This window comes from Netta rufina, assembly GCF_964035555.1.
Source record: "Netta rufina genome assembly, chromosome: 8".
In the NCBI taxonomy this organism is placed as follows: Eukaryota; Metazoa; Chordata; class Aves; order Anseriformes; family Anatidae; genus Netta; species Netta rufina.
The window spans coordinates 16,250,724-16,271,790 of NC_140131.1; the positions used below are offsets into that span (position 1 = coordinate 16,250,724).

The 21,067-nt window shown below is 38.6% G+C and overlaps 1 protein-coding gene across 6 annotated transcripts in view; it reads right to left on the reverse strand.

Annotated features, from left to right (window-relative positions):
* KYAT3 (kynurenine aminotransferase 3) overlaps positions 1-20,802 on the reverse strand; it is a 34,163-nt gene extending 13,361 nt beyond the window's left edge. For 2 of the 6 annotated variants that reach the window (XM_084290849.1, XM_084290846.1), the window contains exons 1-4: positions 8,741-8,869; positions 5,281-5,325; positions 4,342-4,442; positions 1,089-1,147 (exon numbers count right to left, since the gene is read on the reverse strand). In XM_084290849.1, coding sequence (XP_084146975.1) covers positions 1,089-1,147; positions 4,342-4,440 — 158 coding nt within the window. In that variant the 5' untranslated portion in view covers positions 4,441-4,442; positions 5,281-5,325; positions 8,741-8,869. Of the gene's footprint in view, positions 1-1,088; positions 1,148-2,673; positions 2,739-4,002; positions 4,113-4,341; positions 4,443-5,280; positions 5,326-7,963; positions 8,050-8,740; positions 8,870-20,766 lie in introns of those variants that run through there. The other 4 variants (XM_084290850.1, XM_084290848.1, XM_084290847.1 and 1 more) reach the window with 4 other exon arrangements.
* Positions 20,803-21,067: the final 265 nt, after the last annotated feature.

Genomic DNA, 21,067 nt, shown 5'->3' on the forward strand with positions numbered 1-21,067 from the left:
TAGAGTGCGAGACGGGTATTGGGACAATGTTAAGTAAGCAGAGGAGTCACACAAGAACCCAGTAAACGGTTTATTTCCTGCCTCCACAGAATAACTTTCTTGCCAGCAGAACTGTGCTTGGATGTGTGGTATCTCTGGACATGGGCAGAAATGAAATGCTACCCTCTTCACAAAATGAAGTAGACCCAATTAGAACAGGTATGTTAAATGATTTAAAGGTTAGATACCGTCAAGTGAAGGTGTCACTTAAACTGTTGAGTCATCTCAGAGCACTATAATTTTGTGTGTGATTTTAGAGAACAAACTGCTGCAAGCTCTTTATTAACTGTTACTAGTTCCCTGCCAGAAACTAATGTTAGGATTCTTGAACAACTACTTTTTCCCTCGTTTCATGAAGGAGTCTTACATTTCACCCTTATCCATGTTAAAGACTAGTAAAAAAAGAAAAAAATAATGACAACAAAAAATGCATCACAGCTCAATCAAAAACAAACACAAATTGCTAAAAAATGAGTCTGAGGACAGATGACAAAATACCTTACATGTGTATGTATATACACACACATACATACACACTAATGTAAGCCCAAAACATCATTATCATCATCTAACAAAATCCCATCTTTACCAATGATAGCAATAGTGCTTTGAGACCAATTTAATACCTACCAAAAAAAAGTGTATTGAAATGAACGATTTAAATTATCAAGGCAATTATAATGGTTTAAAAATAAAATCAGATTAATTTGGGAAACAAAAAGCGAGTGTAAGTGAAATAATTACTCAACAATACTCGCATTTAAATTTGAAAGCCAGAAATACTACCACACCCAAGAGCCATCCTTCTCTCATGTGGTTTACTAAATACACAGAATCCTAAGCCTAATGCTAAAAGGTAAATTAAATTATTATTTTTGAGCTTCAACAGAATTTATTTAATTGCTTCTGTCTTAAACAGATGCCAAATATATTTCAGCAGAGACAGCAAGTGCTATGCATGTTCTTATTAGTAGTAATTATGAATTTGGAAAGAAAATATATCCTCCAAAGATATTTTCTGAATTTGCTGATATTTTCCTTTTACTTACCACACATTGCTGTCAAGGCCTTCAATTCGTCTTGTGTTTTTGTGTCTGAAGGCCATTGTCTGCAAGATCAAGATATACAGACATAAGGGTTTTGTTAAGAAAGACAAAATACTTTATTGTTGGATTATGCAGGACAAACCCTCTTTCATGCTTTCTCAAATACAGCATTGCCAGTTGCATTCAGTTGTTACACACAATTATAGACATGGTCTTTCATTAAAGCTTCTATAATAGCTTGAATACGGACTAAGAAGAAAATACACAAAAATGTCCTAAATTCTCATTCATTATCATCTAAACCCACTGAACTTGCAGCAAGAATGGAGCAGAGGCATAATGTAGGTCAATAACTTGAGAAGATGACCTAAAAATCAAATAATTAAAAAAGGATACATTAATTCTTCTTCTTTTATATGATACGCTAAGGATTTAAAGACTGATTTATTTCTAGCCCAATCCAGTTTGGGAAGTGTGTTTTCTATGCAATTTTATTTGTTAAATTGGTAGCTAACAAGGAAATAGGATAGACATTTCATGTTTTCATTCAGACTTTCAACACTTTTAAGTATTTAATTACAACACAGCAAAATCACATTAGAGCATGTTTTTTTTGCTGTATATTCTGAACTTTAGCTAAGGCCTTAGACAACATAGTTAGAATAGCCTTTCATTGAGTCCTCCCTATAAAGGCAGAGCAAAACTTACTGACAGTTCAGGTATATTTAAGCTAAAAAAGAAAAAATGAAAATAAAATCAACAGATTTATTTGTATGTACAAACAACAACAACAAAAAAGCAGTGCATGCCCGTTTCTATCTGTAAACCAGCTAGATACTGAGGAGAAAAAAAAAAATCACACAGAAAACAAGTCCCGCAAAACTCCAGAATACTGCTGTTTCTTTTAGTCAGACTACTCATTTTAGTGGCTTTCATGTAAGACTGCTTGCTATTATCATACCGTGAGAAATTTTAAAAAAGCATAGTCCATCTAGCACACTGTGAGATGTCTGAGTTGCCATTACACTCAAAGTTTCAACTTTGAATTGATGGAATTAACTCGTAGTTGAAGTATTACACAGGCACACATTTGTACTCAACCTGTTTACAGTAAAAATAAAAATAAAAAAACTACCACATATGTAAAGTTTTGAAAAATGGAAAATCATATTATTAAGCTAACAGATATTTCTTTGCTTACTGTACATCTTCTGTACAAATTTAATTCTGACCTCATCCGTAAAACATAAGTACCAGAGGAACCAAACAGTGATATCTTTCATTTATCCTCAGGAAGAAAAAATATATATTTAAAGTAACTAGACAGGTGAAGTTGTACTTCCTGATATGGAACATACAACATAGTTAAGAGAGAGTTCTGAGTAGGTGATCTGTACTGCATCTATTGAAAAACACATATGGTTTAAAAGATGAATCCAATTTTCCAACGTTTGCCTTAGTAAATTAACCTCTGGCTATACTATATAAATATCAATAACACAAGTATTAGTCTGAGCCTCTCTAACACGCACTTTTTTTTTCCACATACCAGACCACTACTCACACTACAAGGAAAAGGAAATCTCACCTTGAATCTTCACAGTTAAAAAATGAGAATTCTGTATGGTACCATGGGAAATTTGTTCTGTTGACAAACTCTTCTTGAAATTGCTTCAATTTACTAAAAGCTAAAGACTTATCCACACTGTAGGATGTTATCCTTAAATGTAACAGAAATTTTAATTGCACTTTCCCTTGCCAAAAAAGTACAGTCAAGAAAAAAAGCCTTTGAGTGTTACAGCCCTCATACTATTTTAAGTTTAAATACTTAGTATTTTATGTCTTCCTATTTAGTTTTTCTTGTACCTTGAAACTAGCTTTAAAATGGAATAGCTGGACCTGCATTAGTCATCAGGGGTTCAACTTACAGCAGACTTCAGAGCCACCTCATTACCTTGAGAAAGTAAACAAAATACCTTGCATTTATAAATGATACCTTAAGAAGCATTCTTTCTCCCAGAAGAGATTCTCTCCTTAAGAATCTTTTTTGCTTTAACCTAGTTACATCATAGCTTGATCATCTTCAAGCCATTTTTAGGCACAAGGATAGGATTTCCATGACTTTAAGATCAGCATTAAACAAGAGAGGCATGTCCTCATCAAGTTCTAATTCTGACCTCCTGCTTTCCCTATCACTGATTGCTTTAGATGGAAAGTCAGATGCTACTTGTATTTATCTTTCCTCATAATACAAAGAAACTCATGATTAAATTGAATGGGAATAAGTTTAATGACAAAAGTAAATACTTTTACATGGTACATAATTAAATTGTGAAATTCAATGTTGAAAATTACAGCTGAAGCCAAAATCTTAAGTAAATTCAAAAAGAAAAACAGGATTAGACTTTAGCATAGTCAGTAAGAACATCCAGGTACATTAAGTAGAATACAAATACTTACAGAAAACGAAAAACTGACTCAGGTATAATCCAGCCCCCAAAGTGGCTTGTATGTTAAAAGAAGCCTCTCATATGAGCAAACTATGCTACAGCTGTCTGCATAATAGTTTCAACACCTGTTTTGGACAATCTCACATGTGCGTTGGTTGACACAAGCTGCTGACTAGATGAACTCCTGTTCTGACCTCGGAGGACAATTTACATTCCAGTCTTCTACATGCAATGCAGAGCATAACCTCCAGCCACCCATCATGTTGCAATGCTTTTTTCTCTCAACAAAACTGAAAGACTTAAACTGGAGTTATACAACCTCATAAGCAGTTAAGCTGGGAAATGAAGAAGATTCTGTATAAAATTAAGTTTGAGGTACTTATACATCCCTTGTTATTGCAGCATCAAGAAGCACAACTACTTGCGTTTCATTAGCAGAAAACTGACAAAAGAATTAACTGACTTACCAAGAGTCTGTGATAAAGGTGGGATCGAATCAGTCTCCTATATTTCAGGCTAGTGCCCTAACAACTAGGCGATCCTCCTGGCCTGGTACCTGCAGCTCTGACTTTAAAGACTGAAAAGGATACACAAAGCCATGATTGCCGAACTGTTGTGCTAGTGTGGCTAAATATTTCACTGGTTGGAATAACTTACTGTAGTCTTAATGTTAAAAGTTTGAGTCAATGTAACAAGAAGTAAAGAAAGTACAGCTAATATATGTTTATTGGCAACATTACAAAATCAGTGCATCTCTAAAATATTGCGTTAAATAGTTTTATCTATGAAGTTGATGGAATACTTACATCAGAGGCTGAAAGCTTGATAGATCTAGAAAGCAAATCTGCTCGTAGCTGGTATGTTCTAATGCCAAGGTAACTGAAGCTTCGTGAAGCACATAGCATGCCTGTATAATAAATACATAACCTGAAAAAAACTTACAGATTCCAGGAACAAGTTTCCTAAACTAAGGAAACCTAAGTAAACTAAAGAATCACTAAGTAATTTTAAAAGATAAGACCTTCTTTTCCTCCTTTCAGCAATTTTCTTTCATTGAAATCAGTTCTAGTAAATTATTACCAGGGCTTAAAAATGTTTCTGAATGTCATACAAAGGAAAAGTTTCCTCTATCTGAAAACACTGTTTTGTTGTTGTCGTTGTTTTCCTTTGGATGAAAATTAAGACTAAATGCATTTCAAAGTCTCTGTTAGAATTGTGAAAATATGTTTGTGTAATAAAATTTGTTATCCGAGTTGCCAGTTAAGACGCGAAATAAAAAGAATCTTTTTTTTTTTTTTTAAAGTCACGCCCCATTAAAACTGGTCTCAATTTTCAAGTGTTTAAAATCATGCACTTTGCAACTGAGATACTCAAGATCACCAGACACACTGCAGATGCAGGCCTACACAATTTATGTAACTATTCTAAGTTTTGCCTCAGTGACTGGGCAAACATCAAATATCTGCAATGGGAGAAAACAGAGAGCTAGGAAAGATGTTCCATGTGGTGTAACGGGTCATTCACGGACTACAGAAAACGAGCCCTGTTAATCAATAAGCGTAAAAAAGAAGTAAGAGCTAGGACTTAAGTTAACTGCTTTCAGGATGTATGTTTAAACATGTGCATTGGATGATGTTGTCAAAATGACTGGAATTTGTAAGAGAAAAATATATAACCCATACACCTAAATTAGAAATACAGTAGGCACAGATATACGATTATTAAATTTGTTTTCCAAAGCTTACTTATTTAGGAATAGGCAGCCCCCACTTCCCTCCAGACTTTGCTACCTGAAAACAGAAAGAAAATTAAAAAAGAAAAAATAATACACTACTTTTATTAGAAAATATTAACATTGTCACCTGTAAAACAATACCATGCAAGCTTTGCAGAGAGAAGCTGAGAGGGTAATTAAATATAATAGTACAGCATGACTTTTTCATGAAGAATTGATTTATTACAACAAGAAAGTGTTCCTTCTATTTTAAATGTAAGCTAACATAAAAGGTCCACAAATATTCCTTTTAAAGGTGCCCCATTGAATGAGTTAAGTTTTAAAAGTATGTTCATTTTGCCTCTTTTACACCAGTGCTACAAACTCAGCCTCAGCTCTGAAAATACAGGCTTTCCCACACACTACTGAGATGTAGCTAACTCAATTAGATCCTCAGTAATATCAGTGTTAGCCCACTTAGTGGCCTGCAAGTATGCAATTCACTGACATTTCCTTCAAAAGGAGAAACACTATCATTTTCCTCAACTCCGCTGGCCTAACGAGTAGCAAAAATAAACAAGAATTGAATATTTCACACTAGTCAGCAGATACTCTGAAAGAAACAAAATAAATATATATGTTTTATAAGACCTGCAAATACATTTTAAGTCACTTTTAATAACACAGTTTTAATAATACACCGATATGCACTTGGTATATTTGACATAATCTCTCACAAGTACAGAGTGAAGCCTTTCTCACTGCATATTTTGACAAAAACTACTTGCATAATGTATGGATATTATCTTATCTTATAATGTAACTGCAACAGTGCTGTTCTCCCAAGAGTCAGCCTTACTTGTACTGCAAACAACTGCAGTAGTTACTGCAGTGTGACAAATATGCGTATCTTTACCTCTTTCATTTTGTACTGAGGAATAGCAAAATGAAATCCAAATTTTCCAAACAAAACTAACTTGCAACCTTAATTAAAAAATAAAAATAAAAATCTGTAAATATTTCTCACATTATTGCTGCATGGAAGTATGGTATGTGACAGGTCATTATTTCATGTGAGGCAATCACACAAAACCACATTGCATGAGGGGCACCAGATCTGTATCACGCCAATCTCTGAAGGTACCTGGAACACCTGAGTTAAAAACTGATATCCATGTTTAATTTAACTCCACAGAACTGTAGAAATTGTCAAAACTTTATAAGGAACATAATGGAAAAAATATTTTGTAAAACAACCTCAAAAAGCCAAGTCCAGGCCCCAGTATGGAAAATTTGTCCTGCTGCATTTAAATCTTTATGATGCTTTTCCAGGAAATACTCTTCTCTCTGCAGTTCTGCAACACTGAATGCTTCCATTTAAGCTACTCACGGAAGTAAAGGCAAAGGCCTCCTTAATATACCCAGACAATTCCCCACACTGATGTCAAAAAGCAAGCACGACCTGCTCTTTTTTTCCACACACACACATTCACACTATTATTTTATATGACATAGTAACACATATTACAGGGTCAAGAGAATTATTGTTACTTTTAGGATGATTGCATGCTTAATTATTACCTCTACACATTTTGTAAATGGGATGTTTTATAATGTCCTATGGTAAGTTTTTCTCATCCAGACAGAAAGTTTCTTCCACTTCAGGAAAGTTACACAGTGCTTGACAGCTACAAGAGTGTTGCAAATCCTATTCAACTCTTCTAAAAATTTGTAAGGTTACTTCAAACACAGACAACACACTGGTCTTTGAGGGGAAATGGAAAGGTATTAATTTTTTCTTTCTTAATGTTTCCTTTTTCAATCTTGGAACCAGACACAAACTTTTTGACCAAGAGTCATGTCTGAAATTCAGAAATTAACGTTTAGGAATACTTTTCATCTCATTCTAATTTTCAGTGCTCTAAAGTATTCATGCTTTTAGTCATAGTCAGTCCTTCTGGAATTTAGGCTTGCATAGTTGTACAGAAAACAGGAAAGTCAACATACTTGGGAAAGAAGGATAAAAAATGACTATTCCTGCAGCTTCCTTTATTTTTATTTTTATTTATTTATTTATTCAGGGTTGAGAAGCTAAGAAGGCTATTAGAAAGACCAACATGATGTTTTTAGTAGGGCTGAGAGGAAGATACACGTGTTTTTGATTCTGGTTGTCAATCTGGTTTAAACTCAGGAGATTTGGTGACTTCAACCAACCTAGAATATGCAAGAAGACTTTGTCATGTGAACTCTGAGAATACATCTGTGCATTAACAACCATTTAGCTCATGCTGTGCTTTATAAGCACTCAAATAGAGACAGCCTCAGAGTTGTAGGGTCTCTAACTCACTTTACAGCAGCTGCACAGCTTCCTGGACATACAGTGCCCTAACCTGTGATGCTGCTGTAGCACTGGAAAATATTTTGTGAAGTTACATGTTTCTGATTAAGTCATTTTTTTTTCCCTGTTGAAACTGTACCAAATGCCACTGTCCCTTAATTTTTGAACTTCAGTTGTACCATCTCTATAATAACACCTTTGAGTTTGAAAAACTTATGGTCAGCTCTCTTCAGCTGGTGCATTTTCTCCATGCAGAAAGTAGTCTCATTTACTCTGCACTCTCAGTAACAATCAAGGTATTAAAACCAGCGCCAGTCCTTCAGCCACCACAGTAATCTAAATGCAATCACTATTATGCTTGAGTTGGATTTAGTACCCATTGGATATGCCAACGTGTAGGTTTCTCAGCCAAACTTTGTGAAGTCTTTGAAGGACTGCATCTTCATACGTGCCCAGAGTGCAAAAGCTTCAGAGAAGGAAAGGGCGCCATCTCACCAGCCCCTCTCCACAGATTTTTTGTGCCACATAAAACTAATTCCTGACAGGACAAGCCAACAGAACTTGTTAAACACGCTGGCCTGAGGGAAACTGCTTATTCTTACTAAGGACACTGAACTTAAAAAGTGCCGTATGCGGAGATTTGCCACACTACAGTATTTTGTCACTTCACCTTCTGTAGCCTCCACGAAATGGAGAAAACCAAGCATGGAAAAACAAACTTTACAATGTAAAGGGAGGAAATGGATCAGGTTTTGTTTTACTCTTCTCCCTCATGCTGCAGCTGTGGCACTCGGACATTTTACACGGCACTTGGCATGCTTTCACTGGCAGCTCGGAGCACTCCGCGTTCGCAGTACGAAGTCTGAAAGGCCACAAAGCGCCGGCCACTAGCGGACCTCCCTCCCTCCCTCTCTGACGGGCCCTGCTCCATCGGCTCCGGCTGGGTTTTGGGGAAAAGGCACGCGCCCGGCGCAGCGACACAACTCAGGGCGGACCGAGGCCGCCACGAGAGCTCCAGGCCCCGCTCCCTGCACGGGGCAGCGGCCGGCCGCCACCCCACCGCCGGCCGGGAGCGGACTACGAGGCCCAGCTCGCCCCGGGGCCCCTTCCCCCGCCGGGCCGGGCCGGGCCGCAGCCTGCCGCCACAACTCACCGCCCGTAGCCGCCGCGCTCCCGCCCGCGAGGGGAGGGCGCGGAGCCGCCAGGGCGGAGCCGGTCACCGGTACGGCCCTGAGGAGCCGGGGGAGCGAGGAGCGGGGCGCCACAGCGGCGGTGCCTGGGCGAGCGGGGGCTGTGGTGGGGCCGGAGGTTTCCCTCCCGAGGGGAAGGTGGGCGGGGAGCGCGCAATGGCTCGGGACATGGCGACAGGCAAGCGAGTGGGACTGCACACGGGGCTCGGCGGAGTGTGGTGAAACAGCGGGTGAAAGGCTGGTGAAAGGCTCGCAAGGACGCAATCAGCTTGGCTGAACCTTTTAGAAAAGCCTCTGAATTTTCAAGTTCTGGTTGTTATAAATGAAGTCTCAACTCAATCTGAATTTAGTAATATTTATAAAAGAATATTTATAAAAGGTATAAAAGGCAACTAAAAAGCGCTGGGTGTGCAGAGAGTCTACACTCCACCAACACGCACACACAAACATCAAACATTCTAAATATACAGAACATTGCTTTTACATACTAAACCCAAGTATGCCTATACATATGTACAATCAGGAAAGGTAACAAACAATCCTTTAAGTTCCATGACTTAGCAGTCTCCATTTTCCGTTTCTTTTGAGCAATATCTCTTGCTTTAAGTTGTCAAGCAACTCAGCCTTCAGGCCTTATGTATCCCATTCTTCCCGGATCAAAGAAAAGCATATCCATCTCCTTTTCAAGGCCAATAGGGCCTGGGTCAAAAGGCACGTCCAGGTCAGCAGAGGGCGTAACAGCAAAAGCCTTCGATGGCTGTAGCGGCAGAGGGGTCGATGGCGTAGCAGTCGGATCAGAAAAGGAGCCCGCAGCTCCCTCACTATCTGGCAAATCACACGTTTCTGACTGTGGTCCCACAGGGCTCTTCAAGGCCTCAGGGACTGCTCGCCAGGTGCTGAGCAATCCTGCCGCAATCTTGTCATTTTTAGATGCAGAGTCCCATACCTTGACCTCAATTTGGTCCCATAATTCAGGATCGCAAACTGTCCGACTGTTAATAAAGAGAATAAACTGTAAGGTTACCAGGACAGTCTTTGTTCCTAAGGACGTATGATTCCCCATAATGCCCGGCTGCTTACCAGCGAGGGGCAGTTGTGTGCACGGCTCCGCTTCTCTCAGCTTGAGCTTCTTCCCAGCTCCGGTGCGCCTGTTTCCAGTGACTTTCAGTACGAGCTTCTCTGAGCGGTTTGCTGAGTTTGGCTGAACCTATCTTCATGGGGCGATCAATGTGCCTGCTCCCGTCCTGATCTCCATTCTACTAGCCTGTTCCTTTTCATTCCTTCTTTCTACTTCTTTATTGATGACGTAACTTCATCGTGTTTCCTTTTTTTATTATTATTTTTTTATCTCAATGACAGGCTCCCCTCTTATACCCTTCTCCCCACAGCAATGCTTTTCAAAAACAACTTCTCATTGGTCAAACAACTTTGCATATAACAACAACAGCAAACACCCAGAAACTTCCATGCCTCAACGGCTAGAGAACAAGAAACCCGAAACTGCATGGAGTCTCCTGAATCACCCTTCTTAGTTCCCTCTAAACTCTTTTATATTCCTGATGGCCTTATCGTTAAGAGTCTGATGTTATCATCAACCACGGGGCTTTCTGACTCCCATGGCCACACTCCCACATCTCCCCCTTCTTTATTAATATCAATCATCTTATCAACACAAATTACCACTCCATATATAACATGGTGGATTTATATTTTTTTTTGGCCAAAGCTTAATTTATAATTTTCCCAATCAACTTGTGCACAATACTTCTTGATGTGAACCCACACGCATGCAGTGTCCTGAAAAATGTAAGAATTGGTGCTAGGCTGGTGTAAACTGGGCTGGTTACCCAACTCGTTACCCTCTTGGGACATTCTGTCAGGAAGGAATGAAACGTCTAACTTGTTAACAACGATGTCATATGAGAGTTCACCCCTTACTGAGAAAATAAGGGGTTTGCGGGATTCTCAAGGTATTCCACAAATTCACAGGATTTACATTTCTAAGATTCTTTTCATATCCACATAGGGCAAATAGAACCTTACTTAATTTTTAACTGAAGGCTGAAGTCAGAGGAGAAAAAAAGCTGTTGGTACCCGTGTTGGGGCACACCCAGATTGTTCCTGAATCTTGCTCCAAATAGGTGTATGTGGTTCCCTTTAATCAGCACCTCATCATCGCTAAATTAATGAGGGAAAATGTGTTTCAAATGTCTCTTTGCAACCTTTTTCTGCTTTTTTATAAAACGTCACAAAACCAGTTTGCCTTAATACCAGCATCACCATAGAGAGTTTTGAGAAAGGACATATGCGTTCTTTAACATGGTGATCTTAACATCCAGAGTCTTAGACCACTGCAGAGTTGAGGGAGCCTCACACACCAGATTTCTGTGGGGCCCTGTGGAAGTGGCAAGACATTACATGTCAAATTCATCTCTTGTTCTAAAATATCCGGTAATACAGATAAATATTTTTAGAAGAACTGTGTGTGACAGAAATAAAACACTTAACCTAGCAAGTCTTCATGGTTTTATTTTTAAACATTAATGCTAAACTGAGGTCTAGGATATCAATAATAATCATGAAGAGATTATTAGCAGGCAGAATGCAGGTATCAGATGCAATACTGGGATATCATTACTGAATGTGTTATGTTACATATGTAATCATAATGAAAGAGTGAGAGCTGATTGAAAAGGATCGATGTGTCATAGAACGAACTAGAAAATGTCTACTTGGATGTAAAAGTGCCCTGACAAAAAAAAAAAAAAAAAAAAAAAAAAAGCAATATTAAGAAATGAGACCCAGATATGATTTTTGATGCTAAATGTGGTACACAATATGTACCACATATAATATAATATGTACCTATATATATATAATATAATATAATTAGCACTTTATTACTTTTTTTTTCTTTCTTTTTTTTTTTTTTTTTTTTTTCCTGTAGTGCTTTTTAAAGAAGTTTAATGGTCTCAAGCATGGTGCTCCTGCTGTGCCTGCACAGTCCTGCTCTTTTAGACGTAACCTCTGTAAGTATCCATCGGAGGGCAGCAGATCACAAACCTTGTCGCACCACAAGGAGGTTCCAAAAAAAAATCAAGCAAGAAAAATTCAGCCTTCCATTGGCCATTCATGACATTAATGCCCAGATTTTTCACTTAATTTGTTGTACAAAGCAGACATAATTGGGAAATCCGTACAATGACATATTCTCTGGGGTAACCTCTGCACAACAGCACTACTCTAGGTCCGTGATGCAGATAGTTGAAGAGATGTTATTAAGATCCTGCTGATTCATCCTCAGCTGATGAAACAAGCACTACTTTATTCTTTCTCCCTTTAAGTGATGATTAGTGTCTACCAGATCAGCTGATATAGTGAAGAATAAAGGGGGTTTTAAAGGCTCGTCTACCCCATCTCCTCTCTGGTTCTGACATGTAATGTCTTACAAGACATCTGATTATTTGACTTTAACAAACAACACATCTATTAAATGGACTCTTAAGAGAACATGAGTTAATAGAACTCACTGTAGTTAATTAATGTGGTAAAGGCAATATTGTCTGCTTTTTTAATTTTAATTTTGTAGTATCTGGTGCAACAGTTTTGGTTTAAATTTCAGTTGAAATAATAAGAAAAAATTATAGCAGTTCTGACTTAAGCAACAAACAAAGCCTGCTGTAATGATAGACAACTATGAAAACCTTAGTTGCTTCTATACTGAGTAGTGTTTTTTCAAGTTATCACCCAAAATTTACAATTTAATTTAACTTAATGGAATTTTGTGCTTTAAGTGGGAAAGTCTCACTTCATACCTCAATCAGGTCTTGCAGGGGCCTGTCTCCTGGTGTTAAAGAAATGGATTGAATAGTTCAGTCTTGACAGTGTCATCAGCGTGAGGGCCTAAAGCTTCTGTTTCAAAGACTGCTAACTCTAAAGGCTCTTCCAAGTTCTGTCATGGCAGGGAAAATGGGGACACCAAGTGAGCCTAATGATTAAATAAGTTAAATCTTTTAAATTCAGCGTTCAATATTGTTCATAAAATGAAAATGGTCCAGCATCACAGGACTCAGCTGAAGTAATAAATTTAGGCATAGTGAGGTATTTGCATTTTCAAATTCACCTAAGTGAATTTGAAGTAATATTTATCATCATATTTAAAATAATAATTATTTTTCCCAGCACCCTCATTAAATTGTTCTGGCTTTATTTAAGCACCCCAACTACCTCATACTGACTTTCAATTTAGAGTCATCTCATTCATTTTGTGACTGCATTGTATGACCTATTCTTTTTTTTTTATATATATATATATATATATATATAAAAGTCTTGCATGGATGGTCTAGCTGTTTAGCACATTCTCATTCTTTGAAAGTGAGAATTTGTGCATTTTTAGATTAATTTATTCTAATATAACTCAAGTAAGTCTTATTTATAAAGGAGGAACAGTAACCAGGAATCTCTACACTTCAAAAAAGATTAGTGAGAGGCATCCCAGTTGAAAAGGAAAAAATTCCTTGGCAGGACTTGGATGCACAAATGCTACTGAGAGTCCATAGAAAATCAGCTGATTTCAGCTAAGTTTTGTCTGTTAGAGTTTTCTAGCCTAGCTGCAGTACGTAAGTTTTTAATGAACCTGGATATTGGTCAAATCAAGGTAGAGATTAAAAAAAAAAATGTAGATCAGCTTTCCCTTGGGATATTGCCAGTGCTTTCCAAAGTGGTGTTATGCAAATCATAAAAATAAAACTTTTCACTTAATGGTTCAAAAAGGCACATATGTGTTGTAATTTCCTTTTTATGTGAATTTAGGACCCCAAGATTGTGAGTTTGTGGTTTTGTTTTGTTTTTTGACAAAAGGAGAAAGTATTAAATTACCAAAGGGGCATTGAGGTCTTTGACAGTTTTTTTTTTGTTAACAAGAAATGATAACAAGAATGCTAACAAGATAATCCTGTTTTTCTGTTCCTAAAAGCAGCTGGACAGCAGATGAGAGACTTTCTTTGCTCGTCATTTCTGTTCTTAGTGTTTTCTTCTTTTCCTCTTCTTCCTCGGGACTGCACAACTATGTTGTACTACCAGTCCTGCTTTTCAAGCAAAAGCACAGGAAGATATGCTGATGTCTGCAGCAGTTTATTGCCCAGTCCTATACCCATGCCTCTGCAGTAGGTTAGGCAGGACATCCCCATGCCTTTTAACCACAAATAACTTGGAGTCTCTCAGCTGGGAGATACCCTCCTTATTCCCAGCCCATTGCTAAGATGATACTTTACAGTCTGCCTTGTGGCTGTAAGCCCTGTTCAAGAAAAATAGTATGAATCTTTTCTTCAGGAACTGTTTATTAAAGAGATGTTCTGAGAAATCAGTGAGCTATTTTAAATAAAATGTATGATAAGGCAGGTGAAGGAATACAGCCCAAATATCTCACAGCTTTATTGCTAAAGGCTGAATCCAGCCAGCATCTGAATCAGGGAAGAGGATGTGGCTATCTGAGTGCTCCCACACCGTGTGACTAACACTGGATTGCATCAGGGGACTCTACTAAACTGGAAATACTTCAGGGAGAATTTCCTGTATTACTCACGGTACGCAGTATTAAACAAATGCATAAGATTTTTCAGTCATTTGGGGTGAGCTGTATGACTCGTGTCTAACTACATTTTTTTATGATTAAACATTCCAATTATGTGCCAAAGAACTCCTCATATCACACTGTGCTTTATGCATTTATTATTTACTTTGATTCTCATTCAAAAATAATATTTGGGATTTGTGAGTGCATTTTTTTTTTTTTTTTTTTTTGTCTGGTAGGCTGCACTGGAACAATTTACTTATCAGATAGTAGCTACAGTATATGCTTGGCACTGTTTTAAAAAAGGCATCATAGCCAATTAGCTTGATCCTGGAGTTCAGATTATGCTGGCTTTATTGCCTCTAAAGATCTAATCTTAGCAGGTGCTGAGAATGCTCCAATTCTAAATGACCTCATACATTTTGTATATCTCAGAGAAAATTGAATACAATTGCAGAGTGAAGCAGGTGGTGGGTAATTCTGGCATTTCTTATCATTATCTATATCCAAATTAATATTCATTTATTTGTGTATTGTTCACACTGCCAAGGCTGATCATGTGCTGACAAATTCCAGAGGTGCCTTCTCTGCTTATAAATTCGGAAAGAGATGCTTAAGTCAACCTTTTAATGTTTTCTTTTTCATATTCTCCAGAAAGAAAAAGGTGAGTTTCTGCTTGAGATGTAGGATCTGATCATCTACCAGAAAGTAAGTCTGTGGCATTTTTGTTGTCAGGGGCTGCAAATAGCACAGAACTGATGTTTTCACTTTCTGTAGGGGCATTGGGAATATATTTTTCAGATAAATCACTGACCAAACCACACTGAAATGACCGAGAAATAAAGGCCCAGAATGAAAGTGTGCTGAAAGACAAAGATACTGGTTTTGGTCATTTGATCCAACATCTCTGAGGATCTGAGGCTGCAGAGTGCAGAGCAAGTCCTTCTCTATTGTAAGGGCAAATTAAATGGGAAAAATGTTGTATTGGTTGATCCCAAATTGTTTCTTTAATTGATCAGATCAGTTTTGGTCAAACCAAATTGGGGAGTGACATCACACAAACAAAACTGCAGTTCTGACAGTAACTTTTGGTGAAAAAATAGTCGGGGACTACCAGCAGCAGCAGGAAATTAGTTAAAGGAGGTGACCGTCTTGAGTTGTCTCAACTGAAATCAGAGCTGCATGTCTGCAGCCTAACAATTAAAGCAACAGTGATTTCATAAAACAGCACAACAAGTAGTTTCCTACTGGAGAACTTCCGATTTCTAGTCTGTGAACTTCTACAGTAAGCATAAAGCTGTCTCCAGACAAGTTCTGGATTAACTAGAAACACAAGACTTCGCAAGAGGGCTGAGCAAACAGAAACTGACATTAATGAAATAGTTACTCAGTGTAAAATTCTTTCATCTCCGTACAAGGCAAGTGAAATACAAAAACTAGCATAGCATAAAAGAAGGTAAGATCTAGTATGCTTGTGAGAAATCTGAGTCTGCATAAGAATTTCCTGTGTTTTCTGCAGAAAATAAAGTGATGTAGAGTTTCAAGAGCTAGAATCGTATTTTTATTGACATGTAGTTTCAATGTACAGTAGAGTCAAAGCGTTTGTAAACAACAGAAGTGAATGGCAGGGGAATCCCTAAGCACTGAAAAAAAAAAAAAACACTTAAATTTCGTTAGTAACTATCTAGTAGGCACTCATCAATGATTAGCAATGCAGTATTGTGTCACGTGTGAACTGTTTATGCCTATAGGTTTTGTAGAGCTAATAAATGTTTACTTTGTGTTGAAAGCAATTAGGGGGCAAGTACTCATCATTAGTTGCTCTGTTTACTAGGAGTCCATCTCATATATGTTTTCTTGAAAATCATCAGAAAAGACTTCACGATTAGTCAGTAAGAATAAGATAGCAGGAGACAAGAATGCAATACTGTTGAAGAGAAGCAGAAAGCAATCCATATTCTTCAGCATTTAAAATGTAAGTGATGGCTGGAGAACATCCTGCTTAGAAAAGCATTGTCTATGCTACATTATGCTGTACGTTTTTTTATTTCCTTTACTTCATGCTGTTACTTAGGATTTCACCTGCGTTCCAGCATTATGGTTTCTTCCTTATTCAAGCCTTTTGTTTCCTCTCCACGTTCTTTGAAAACATTATTTCATGAGAAATATTTCTTATCCAATCTTTTCTAACTAGACCTTCAGTATGCTTAGTACAGGCTTTGTTCTGAACACAAATCAGGAATTACTTACTGTATAATCATCTGTTTCCTGCTTTCTTGTGAACGTTTATTCCATTTAACCTCAGCCTTAAGCACTGTTATCTCTTCTACGTTTTAACACTGAGTACTACTTTGATCCAATCTTTTGATGATTTTTTCTGGGGAGCTTCTCTGCTTCCTGTTTCAAAGTAAATTTCTCTGACTGGGAATATTGTTTTAGGAATATATATCTGTATTGTCTACTCCTCTTCCTCCATGTTTCATTTATTCATCATCTTCCTATGTTTTGACATCCACCAAAATCCTTCATTCAGCAGAGTATGTGAATGGAATCTTTGTGCAGCAGAATGCTTAGTTGCGAGTTTAAGTTGTGCTTGTACAAGTGAGTTAGGAGCATGTGTACTATTGCACTGGGACCAGTTCCTGTCCACGGAGAACATGAATGAAGCACAACTTTAGTCAGTTGTCTCCACAATCGTCTCTCTCCCCTCTCTCTGACTCTCCCTCCTCCCTCAGTTGTGGACATTGTTCCTGTAATAGTAAAATTCGAACTCAGGCTGTATCTGAATATGGTAGTTTCCATCAAAAACTACCATAAAATGTCATACTCTGGTTATTACTAGCAGTTTTGAACAGATGGCCAGATAGGAAGTATAGCACCCAATTAAAATTCAGTGTACCACTCTTTTTCGGTTTCTATCAGAGTCATAAAAACTGTGGCCAATATTTCTCTCTGAAAAAAGTTAACCTTTTCCTGTAGTGCTGTATATACACACACTCTACAAAAGAATGCCTGTTTGTCTGAGTAAAAGGTATTTTCACTTAGTTTTATCTGGCCTGAAGCTCCCTTTGTCACTTAAGAATGAAAACTCCTTAATTTGTCAATTAAAATCAGCACTGGCTGCATAAGAAAGTCTTTGCAGACAATGGATCCATATGTAGGCATTGTCTGCCAAGCAGGGTTCATGCTAACAGCCCTGTATGTTACAGGTTTCTGTTTTTTATGCTGCTGGCTTTCTAACAGGACAAAAAATGATGTTAACATGCTGCTGTCGCTTTGTCTGTGCTCACTTCCTCACAGATGAAAAGGTAGCAGCACATAACAGGGAATGAAGAAGAACCAAGCTTTCTTCTCAAACACCCTGTATTTCGCAGGATGTCCTGTGTATGGTGTCTTTCTTGGGATACCCTAAGATCCTAATGCTTTTTCACTGAAGTACATCCAGCCAAGGTACATCTCCTATTCCAGTTCTCTTATGCTTAAATGTTTTTGTATTATCAGAGTTTATCTGGTCTCTCTTTATTCTATAAACTATTGCAGCTCAAGATCCAATGTGTCTGGGTTTTAGCCTGAATAAAAAATGACAGGCCCTAGGACTCCTGATTTTAGTAATATCTACAGCTTTGAGATAGTTCTGTGTTGAACAGAAATTAAATTCATATTCCTGATCAGCTGATGCTGGATTAAACTGTTATCATATTTATTTGATAAATTAAGAATACCCTTACTAGTGCCTTACTGTCCAAAGCTGTCTGGAAGGAGCAGGGATCCTGCCTAAGCTAGTGGCACAGAATTTGGGCAGATCCCTCCAGCGCAGGGACAGCTGTCGCTGCCCACAGATCCAGCAGAGGGAAGTGTTGTTCTAAAATACCCACCCCTGCGGTGAGTGCCTTATTTACAAGCTGCAAGTCACAGTATTGCACCAGGAGATCAGTGATCTGGAGCCTGTGTAATGTGTGATTTATAAATTCTCAGCAGGAGACACAGAAGCTTTAGCAATGCCAGAAATAGTAAGCATGGTAACAATTGGGATGTGCCAAGGACTGATAGGAAGTTATCTTTAGATCTATGGAGCTTAAATGTGTTTTATTCCCTTCAGGAGAACAAATGTTTGTATGGCATTTTAGAGGTTGAAGGGTTATGATGTGTTGGTTCATGCTTCAGCTAACTTTGAAGCTGTAGCCTTTCATATGAAAAGATGGGATCTTGAAAAACAGATGGTCAGGAGTCCACTTGGTGATCACAAGGCAAGTCATCACAGAGTGCTTTATTCAAAAGGACTGGCCCAGTTTCAGATAACTGCTTCCAGAGCAATTGTCAATCACGATGCTTTTGCTCCTGCAAATCCAAGCGGTGCTGGAGGGTTAAAAGTCAAGTCACCTGTCTGATCTGAGAAAGAATATTTATTTAGAGATATTTTAAAGTGAAATTTCAACTCCAAATATTACCCTCTTAAGTATACAGAACGCTGCCATGTAGCTTTCCCTTTCTTACTGCATCAGATTTCCCAGAGTTGTGCATGTGGAGGGACTGAAGTACATGCTCAAGACACCCCTTAGTCACACTGAGCATAGCATTTGAAACTGTTAATTCTTTTGAGATTCAAAGCTGGTTTTGTAACATCTAAATATCAAGTTAAAAAAGATGAAGGGATGGCATGATGTGTGAAATGAAACTCAACTTTTCTTGGATTGTCAAGCTGTTGTTTTTCAGTATCTTATAAATGTCTGTGATGAACAACTAGAAAGGGTGTTAGAACTTGAAGAATGTTTTCTGGATAGTGCTGCTTGAAAAAGACTGGAAGAAATTAATCCTAATGTAATAGCACTAAAATAACTCTGAAGATGAACTTGATCTGCTGGATTTACAGTCAGGAGCTGCACAGCTAAAAACAGAGTTGGTTTTGAGTAGGTGGGTAACAGAATATTCCCTTTGCTCAGGTATCATCACTGGGAGATTTGTGGAGAGTGATCGGTGAGAGGAGTGCTCCTCTTGTGGATCCCCAGGAGCCACTCAGCAGTGGAGTAAATAAAAACCAAACCTAGAAAGTTAGGTTTCAGTCTGTTACTCAAGCAATTATGAGCCTTATAGCCATTGGGTTCTGTGTTCTGACTTAATATTTTCCTTTTATTTTTAGCACAACAAAGTGTTCCTGGTTTTATAATTTAATGAAATATTAATTTGTCCTCCTAGCCTATTGCTGACAAAAAAAGAAAAGCGTGACAGATCATAGAGACAGACATCTCATTTTAAGTAAGTAGAAATAAAAATTATAGAATAAGATATACTTTTATTTACTTTGCTCACAGAAAGGGTAAACAGTTCCAAGAAGGGAAAACGGATGAAATCATTAATCAGGCAAATGCTAGCAGAGCAGATGATTTATCTTGATGGTGGAAGTCAAGATACATGAAGGGTATGAAGATGGCAGGTCAGGAGACAGAAGGGTCTCTTAGGAAGATTGCTGGCCTAGCTAATGCTTACCAAACTTTAAGAATGCTTCTTAGAGAAGAAATTGCAGAAAATGTCTCACTACTGTCACCTCTGACATTAAATTACTATTCATCAAATTGTATCATCATAAGTAACACCAATCAGCCTGAAACAAACGCAAAACACACACATTCTCTACTATGCTACCAATATGGCTGCAAACTGGAAAAACAAATGTGTGCTTTTTTTTTACAACATACATATTTGCATTAGCAGGTCTGTACGTTTGGGTTAAAACACCAGTTTCACTTTTATTTGTAAGTAGTTTCAGTTTTGGCTCAACGGCAACGTTTGTGTTCCAAAACTTGTTTTGCACAGAACTATGTTGTATTTTAATAGTTCTTTTAAGTTGAATAATAATAGATAATTGTGTGCTCCATACAATTTGCAATTTATTTCCACAAAATCTAGAGCCTGTGCTGCTTAAACGAAGGGGGGGTTGTTTAGCTGTGAGGAAAAGGGTTTTGGTGTTTTGTGGGGGAAAAGCAGTATTTTGAAAACAGATCCTTTTTCCTAGCTGATGACTAGACAATTAACAAACATTATTGTAGCAGAATGAATGTAAGGAGTATAATTATGTTGTAAATATGTTTCTGAATAGATTTGTTGCAGTGGGGTGGCTAAGAATGAAAATATTGCAGGAAAATTTATTGAGCAGAATGAGATGTTTGTGCGTGTGACTAAGAGGAGGCAGAAACACCCCATTTGCTGAGGTATTGAGAGGAATACGGGCAGAAATCAGCCCTTTTTTTCAGGCTTTCTCGCATTTAGCCCTGCAGAAGCAGCTTTTCAGACAGGGCTGAGGGTGGGAATTGCACTGTCAGCTGGAGAAAGAGGAAGTGAGGCAGGAAAGTCAAAAAACTTACGGTGCGTGGGTTGGTTTTTTAAGCGTGCATACTTGTGAAGTTCTGTACGCGTTACCTGCTTTGGGCTGGACCTGACCGGCCGCGGTAGGGTCTGGCCCCGCAGCAGCGCGGCGTTGGGCTGTGCCTCTCAGCAGGAGGACGGGCACCGCGCGCACCCGACCCGGTGACGGGACCGGTGCCGGACGAGCCTGGGTGCGCCCACGGGGCCCCGGGGGGGTCTCCGGGGCCGGGCGGGACGGGCCCTTCCCTCGGCCGAGCCTCCCGCCCGGTGCCTGCCGGGCTGCCCTCAGGCCGGGCCGGGCCGCAGGTGCGCGGCGCCGCCTTTGTCCGCCCGGGCCGCCGCCGCCCCGCGGCCT